The following is an 8,359-nucleotide window of genomic DNA, read 5'->3' as shown; positions in this document are numbered from 1 at the left end:
CGGGAGCACAAAGATTCACGTAAGTCGGAGGAGGAGACCCGCCGGCCGTGGAACATAGCTCAGCTTCGGCCTTATTACACTTGAGCCACCGGCTCTCATAATGTACATATTTCTATAGCCATGTATATATTGTGATAAATAATAAAGCAGGACCTCTGTCCTTGTTTCCTCCAAAGGTAACTGTATCATTGTTATTTTCATTGTAATATTACATGGTCACTTGGAGGTTGATCCGGCTTATGATCGTATTCGAATCTAGCCGTTAAAAATATGATCATTTGGGGGATTTCTGTTCAAACATAGGTCGTATTCGAACCAAAGAGAACATAGCTGTCGATACCCACTTGATTGGCATATTGCCGAGCTCATTGGGGAGTTTTTCTTGATCATATTTGAATCATAGCTTAACCCCCTTTGGGAACCGACGTGGATCGTATTCGAATCAGCGTCGTTAAACAACTCTCAAGGTCATTTGGGGGCTTCCTGTTCAAACATAGGTCGTATTCGAACCAAAGAGAACATAGCTGTCGGTACCCTCTTGATCGGCAACGCCAAAGCCACTGGGGGCTATATGATCGTATTCGAATCTTAGCTTAACCCCTTTGGGACAGTTCTCTGGTCGTATTCGAATCAGAAGCCTCCAAATTTTTGACATCTTTTTGTTGCAAACAAGTTCTTTTGATCATATCAAAAGTATTCAAGGGTGGTTCTAATTCCACCGGCTTAACCTTGATTAATAATGTTGATGGCACATAATAAGTATTATAAGTGCTGGTGAGCCGGAGTTCTCAACCTCATTATTCGGGTTATATAAACCGGAAGTATATTTGAAGGATCGCAGGTATGCTGTTATGGTTATCTCGAAGATATAATTGAGGGCCAGTTTATTATGACTTTGATTCATATTCCGGGTTATATGTGAAATAGGTGACTCTCCATGCAGTAAGCTGCCTAGAGAATTGTGATTTGTTTTTCTATGCAGGACAATTGAGGACAGCTCTTTAAACATAAGGAAAACAGAGGATCAAGCATAACCCGGAAGAATATAAAAAGGGCAGCTTAAACAATGTTGAGCGTTACGCACGTGTGCGATGGCACGACAAAATTAGGTGTTTGTCCTACTCTATTACATGACTCCCCGAGTCCGAAAGGTGAGGCATCGTCTTTTAAGACATCATATGAGCCGCCTGCGAGATCAAGGGCGTTGTTGGCCTGAGGTTTCCGGGTCATCCCTCTCCGCTCCTCCGGCTGTGTCCATGACCTGGAAGGTTGATGATTTCCAGTCAATGCCACTCAAGGCTTCAAATTGAGCCTCATCATCAATTAACCCGGCCGGGTCAACTTCAGGGGCGAAGGTATGCTTACGAGTCGGAGGAATCAGGCTGACTGCTTCATAGTGTGGTGTTGGGATCCTCTGATTCTCCGCGTCATAGCCCGGTTGATACTTGGTAAGGTCTGTATCATTACCAATCAAGGTGGCCACCGGGCGCACGCTCTTCACACAGGCGGCGAAGTCTTTCTGGTCAAAGGGGGTGCCGTCTTCCTTCAAGCTGGGGTATCCAAGAGCGATGTCGGCCGGGTCTAGCTCCGGTAGAAACGCCTTGGCCCGGCTCAGAGCGGCTATAGCTCCGGCTCTTGCAGAAGCCCGTCTCAACTCTTGGAAGCGTTGAGGAAGTACGGCAAGCCGCCTGAGTACATCTGCCAGGTGAGTGGGAACCTCATTTGACAGAGCCACAACGACTAAAGCACGCTGTGACCCGGTGTAAAGTTGTTCTACCAAGGTATAAACTGCCTTCAGCTTGGTCAACACGTTCTGATTGAGATTGGAACTTCTGGGACCTGCATTACAAAGTCAGGTGAGCTAATGGCAATGGTGATACTTATGGGAAATGAACGATGTAAACTAGTTAGAAACTTACAGAGTAACTTACCAAAGATTGCGGAGACCATCTGAGATACATGGCGTTTTAAGCCGGAAAGTTCTGCGGTTCTTTCAGTAAGAGCGGCCTCCGCTTGTTTGGCCCGGCTGAGCAAGGCAGTTTTCTCATCCGCCCAGGCTTTTCTTTCTGCTTCAAACTTTTTCTTCAGTTTCTCTTGTGCAGATACACTGAATTCAAATTTGGAATTGGCCTTTTGGGTCTCACTTTCCTGAGTCTTCAGGCGGTTCTTTAGATCAGAGATTTCCGATTCAAATTTCTTACAGGCGGCCTGTACAAATTCCGGGTTACAGTTAGGGTGATTATAATGCAACATTAAGTCCCAAGCACTTTGCAAGCAAAGACACTTGGCACTTGGGGGCTAATGTATGCTGAAAAGCTCTATTTACAGTGCCGGTTCATGAAAGTAAGTCCCAAGCACTTTGCAGGCAAAGGTACTTGGCACTTGGGGGCTAATGTGTAACGTTGCTCAACTACTTGATTAAAGTAAGGAAAGAACCGGGTCAACTATGCTGTTTAAGCTGGCCCTTGAGTGTTACCAGGTAAGCCAGTTTTCTTGCAGTAATTATTAAGCCGGTATTAAGTCTACAACATATTTTATCATAAGTCATAGACTTGGGGGCTGGCATGGTAAAGATAACTATGGAGTAAGCAAGAGAGTCATACCTCAGATTTTTGCTGTATTTGCTTCACCATATCAATTTCCAGGTCCCGGCTGTTGTGCACTTGATTAACATAGCCAGAGACAATATCTCCAATTCTCAGATTAGCATAGTCAGTGATGTCCAGCCTGGCCCTGCGGCGTTCCAGAAGTTCTTCCTTGGCAGAGCATCTAGCTAACACGGTGGGTCTTCCCGGTTCGACAAACTCTGTCCGGGTGATTACAACGTCCGGATCATCTGGATGAGCCGGGCTGGGGATCTCCGGGATATCAGAACCTTCCATGACTTGTTCATCAGATGGAACAGTGGTGGCAGGAGCTGGTGCAGATGGCGGCTCATGAGCAGAAGCCTCAGGTTCAGTCAGGACCGGCTCTTCGGCCGGCTTATTTTTCTTTGCCCTCTTGCTGGGCTTTACTTGTACACTGAAAGTCAAAGAGTTAGTGCAAAAACATGAGTAAGATAAGCACAAGGTAAGCTAATCATCATTACCCGGGTGCGGTCTTGAAGGCCGGCAAGCTAGACTGCATTGAGTCGCCGGAGGAAGGTGAAGTTCCCTGGTAGTTTGAATCAGAAGAATTGAGTGGTTGACGAGTGACGCCCGCCAAAGGATGAAAAGCATATAAGTCGGAGATAACCTCAGTCCGGTGCTTCCTTGTTGCTTCGGGTAAGCCGGAGGAGAGGTCTGCGTCTTTGCTGGTCCGGGTCTGCCTCTGGCTCTCATAATTCTGTCGCTTCAAAAGAAATTGAGGATCTTGATAAGCTAAAGGATCTGAAAATCTTACTTTCTGGGTTACTCTTCGAACTTTCCGTCTTGGCAAAGGCTCGGAGTCGGATGAAATTATAGTTACCTCTTCATTCACTTCATGACTTGTTCCAGTGTCCTCCTGCCGATAATCCGTGTCAATAAGATGGTTAAAAAGGAGCCTAAAGAGTCAAGAGCTACCTCTGACTCGGAGGTGTCTTCCAGACGAAGCAGGTCCGAGGCGCTAGGTTTACTGCCCTTCTTACGGGGAGCGGCTTTCCTGGCGGCTTTTTTAACTTTTCTGGCTTTCTTGGCAGCTTCGTGGTCATACTTGACCTTCCAGAATTTATCATTAGCCTATAAAATACAACAAAGGTTAGTAAGTTAAGACAAAATTGTTAAAATGGAAGGAGAAGCATTCAGGTCAATGGTTTACCGCTGGAGCCGGGTTAGTCTTGCAGAAAGGGCTTAAGCCCACTCTCCCACAATCTGCCAGGCTCTCGTTTAGAAGCGACTTGGTTGTGTCATCAATGACGTCCTCAGGTAAGTCGTCTGGGCTGTGTCGTAGAGGATCATCTTTCTGGCCTGTGTAATCACACATCAAGCCGGGGCGGCGACTTAAAGGAATCACCTGCCAGGCAACCCAGACCTGGACCAGATCAATACCATTCAAGCCGTTCCCCAGAAGAGCTTTAATTTTGTTGATGGTGGGTGTAAGTGGTTGACGTTCAGCTTGAGATAATTTGTCTGGCAAGGGGTGATTTGATTCCAGACGCAGGGCGCGAAAGCCGGGCAGAGGGTTCTCGTCAGCCGGAGAAGTGTCCTGGCAGTAGAACCATGTCTGGTTCCAATCTTTCGGGTGGCTTGGCGGCTCAGCATAAGGAAAGTGACAATCTCTCCGTCGTTGGATTGAAATTCCGCCACATTCCAAGCTAGGCCCGTTGGCACATTCATTCTGGCGGTTCAGGTAAAACAACTCCCTAAAGAGCAGCAAGCTGGGTTCTTCTCCGAGGTACACCTCACAGAACACTTGGAAGTTGCAGATGTTTGACACAGAATTGGGTCCGATGTCTTGAGGTCGCAGGTCAAAGAAGTGCAGGACATCTCTGAAGAATTTTGAGCCGCGAGGAGCAAAGCCCCGGTTCATGTGATCAATAAATATGGCAACTTCCCCATCCTTGGGTTGATGCCTCTCTTCTGACGGGTCAGGAGCACGATAGGACATGACCTCTTTCTTTGGCAAATAACCTGTTTTCACGAAGTCAGCTAAGATGCTGTCGATGATGTTGGATCTAACCCAGTTGCATGTGATGGGTGCTTTGGGAGCCTTAGGTGGCATTGTGAAAGATGGAAGCCTATGACAAAATAAAGTTTCCGGTTCAAATTTAAGCCGGAGGAAAATTTCAGTTCAGTATTCAAGATGGCGGCTTATGAAAGGGCCTAATGATATATGGTTAATTGTGTCAGGTTATTTAAGCCGCCGTGGATATCATGAGCAATTAAGTTATTTAACTCTATTATGAATGATCCAGAAATTTCGCAAAGCATGGCTTCTTTTAAGCCGGCGATATGACCCGCCATGGTTAACAGATGCAGTTTTTGCCTAAGTGTTGCACAAACAAGTTTCACAGATTACAGGGATTATTTTGGATCAAACGGTCGTCCAGAAAAGAAAAATTTCTAGACCTAAAAACTGATATGGAGAAGTTCATAAGCTCTAAATGAGGTCTTTTTGCAAGCAAAGGGGTCTGCTAATATTGAAAATGGGCGTGAAACGACTACCGCCGGAGTTGTGCATTACTCTTGGATCAAAGGGAGCCATTGTGGAAGAACTGCGAAGGAATCGCGAGGAACCACGAAGAACACAGAAGAACTTGCGAACCCTAATGTGGATCTAGTATACGGGACGGCGAGGACTTACTGGTGCTGACGAGCGGCGGAGATACGTCGCGGTTCTCTGGTCAAGACAGGTCGATGCAGCGGCCTTGGTTGGTGCAGACGGGATGCGCGGCGGCGACGGCGGAGCTCGGGCTCTGGGGTGTCGAGAGGAGGAAGACGATGGAAAGGGAAGAGTGACGAAGACCTGAGGGCCGGGCCTATTTATAAGGGACGACTGATGAGTGGGCACGAGAAACGAGGAGGCTGAAGACATGATTATCTAGCTGCAGAGGCGCCTCGATTTTCGGGATAGTTATTAAGATAAGGATCCGTTGAGACGTTGGATGGAACGAGCATTAATGGCGGATGACGTCACGGCGGGTTACCAAGAATCCAGAAGATGACGTCATGGCGGGTTATAGCCTTCGCGCAAACAGAAGCCGGAAGATTTTTCTCTTAAGGTACTGAAGATTGACATGAACCGGTTCAAATCAATCTGGGGCCTAATGTTGAGGATATAGCTACTGGTGTAACCCGCCGTAGATGGGTCGGGTTACGTTGCGACAACTCTTCGTTCAAGAAGCCCAAGGATAGGTTAGGGATGGCGGTTTAGTAATAGATTTAAGGCCTAGAGGCGGCTTAAGGCCCGTAGTGGTAAACCGCCGTTGTGGCATGACTTGTAGTGTAAGGCAAGAATAGTTAAGAGTCCGAGCCGGACGCTGTTTATAAGCCGGCCAAGACTCTGAGAGCCGCTGGGCATTAACCTCTCTATATAAAGGGACGACCCGGCGGCGGTTCAGGACAGGTAAGATCAGATTGATAGCCAGGCAGAGCGGTTTAGCTCCTGGTCATCGAAACCCTAAGCAATACCACCTCAACTGGAGTAGGCTTTTACCTTCAACGTAAGGGGCCGAACTAGTATAATCTTCGTGTGCTTTGTCCCGTTTAACCCCTTTAAGCTTCCTAGCGGCGATGGCTCCACGACTAAGTCCTTGCACGAGGACATCTGCCGTGACAATTCCACGACAGATCAGGTCTTCCTGGGAGAAGGTTTATCCTTCGTTGACCGTGAGAGCTTATAATGGGCTAAGTTGGGACACCCCTGCAGGGTATTATCTTTCGAAAGCCGTGCCCGCGGTTATGAGGCAGATGGGAATTTGTTAATGTCTGGTTGTAGAGAACTTGTCACTTGACTTAATTAAAATACATCAACTGTGTGTGTAGCCATGATGGTCTCTTCTCGGCGGAGTCCGGGAAGTGAACACGGTTTGAGTTATGCATGAACTTAAGTAGTTTCAGGATCACTTCTTGGTCATTTCTAGCTTCGCGACCGTTGCGTTGTTTCTCTTCTCGCTCTCACTTGCGTATGTTTAGCCACCATATATGCTTAGTGCCTGCTGCAGCTCCACCTCATTACACCATCCTTCCCTATAAGCTTAAATAGTCTTGATCTCGCGGGTGTGAGATTGTTGAGTCCTCGTGACTCACAGATTCTACCAAAACAGTTGCAGGTGCCGACGATGCCAGTGCAGATGACGCAACCGAGCTCAAGTGGGAGTTCGACGAGGAACGTGGTCGTTACTATGTTTCTTTTCCTGATGATCAGTAGTGGAGCCTAGTTGGGACGATCGGGGATCTAGCATTTGGGGTTATCTTATTTTCATTTGGATTTGACCGTAGTCGGTCTTTGTGTGGATTTTGGATGATGTATGAATTAATTTATGTATTGTGTGAAGTGGCGATTGTAAGCCAACTCTTTATCCCATTCTTGTTCATTACATGGGATTGTGTGAAGATGACCCTTCTTGCGACAAAACCACAATGCGGTTATGCCTCTAAGTCGTGCCTCGACACGTGGGAGATATTGCCGCATCGTGGGCGTTACAAGTTGGTAATCAGAGCCATCCCCGACTTAGGAGCCCCCTGCTTGATCGAATCGCTAGCATTGTTGAGTCTAGAACAAAAATGTTTTGAGTCTTAGGATTATATATATCGGAGAGTAGGATTCTTTTTACTCCTCAGTCTCTTCGTCGCTCTGGTGAGGCCTCCTGACGTAGAAGTTTTGACTCTTCTCTCCTCAAATTTCACTAATTTTTTTTAGGATCACGCGGGTATCTTAGAATCGTTCCGATGGTTTTGTGACGAGAACATTGTTCTTGGTGCCTCCTGACATTTAGGGGTTGTGGCAGTGTCCCGGGGAGTTGAGCTCCGAGGTGTTGTCGTCACAATTTTATCGTTGCAGTTCTGGAATACCTGAGTTTCGCCGACATCGAAAATCTCTTTTATGCAGTTGTTGGTGAGATCACCTCAACGCCACCCAGTACTGGGGCGGGAGTTCGGGAGTATTGCCATAACTCGTATAACGGATGCTTTTCGAAGGTTGAGGTACACGCTTTCCGAAGGTTTCTTGGTTATGTGTTGACGGATGGATACAGCTGGATCTAGGGATTGCTAGTTTGGGTGATATATTTTGTGTCCCCTGTATCCCCAACACCAGATTGCATGACCAGAAAGTTTCGGGAGTTTATAAGTGGGAATTCAAGTAACTCCTAGGATATCTTTCCGACAGACGCATGATATGAGATTGGGGTTCGACGTCTAGTGGTCCGCCTTTCCACGGTTGGTTTTACAGTGGTCTCGTAGTGTCTTAAAGAGTCCTTGGCTATGCCGACTTGGGGACGCTTCGTATGTCATGTGCACTGCCTTGTACATGATGGTGCTGTACGATCGAGCCCGTGTGGGCCCCACCACGAAAACTTCGGACGAAATCTCTATCATATGTTTGTTCCGGCTTATTCTGCAAGCCAATACTTTGTTTTGTTTTGAATTGTGGTATTCGAGTTGCTTCGAAGTCAAATGTTGATTCCATACCTTTTTCTAAGTGGCTTCTCAACTTAATGGAAGTGTGATGATTTACTATGGAATTCATTCGTTCATCCTCGTTCGAATGTTTATTGTGAAGACTATATGTTGCAATTTCTATCCGTTGATTCTACTTGTCTATTTGTCTATCAAGATGCTAACGGATGTCACCCTCTTCAGGATGGCTCCGCCAACGCGTCAGAATCCGGAACGCAATGAAGGGAGTCAGGCGAACCCTCCGCCACCACCTCCGCCTCCGGAGGCATGGCAAGCTATCA

At 47.0% G+C, this 8,359-nt stretch overlaps 1 protein-coding gene across 1 annotated transcript in view; it reads right to left on the bottom strand.

Moving 5' to 3' along the window:
- Positions 1–1,844: 1,844 nt before the first annotated feature.
- Positions 1,845–8,359, bottom strand: part of LOC141027193 (uncharacterized) — a 28,194-nt gene continuing 21,679 nt past the window's right edge. The window contains exons 4-6 of the mRNA XM_073504175.1: positions 2,604–3,021; positions 1,932–2,208; positions 1,845–1,879 (exon numbers count right to left, since the gene is read on the bottom strand). Of these exons, the coding sequence (XP_073360276.1) occupies positions 1,845–1,879; positions 1,932–2,208; positions 2,604–3,021 (730 nt within the window). The remainder of the gene's footprint in view (positions 1,880–1,931; positions 2,209–2,603; positions 3,022–8,359) is intronic.

The sequence above is a fragment of the Aegilops tauschii genome, chromosome 1 (genome assembly GCF_002575655.3).
Source record: "Aegilops tauschii subsp. strangulata cultivar AL8/78 chromosome 1, Aet v6.0, whole genome shotgun sequence".
NCBI lineage: Eukaryota > Viridiplantae > Streptophyta > Magnoliopsida > Poales > Poaceae > Aegilops > Aegilops tauschii.
Note: the sequence above shows the minus strand (reverse complement) of the source record. Positions and strands in the feature narration are given on the sequence as shown.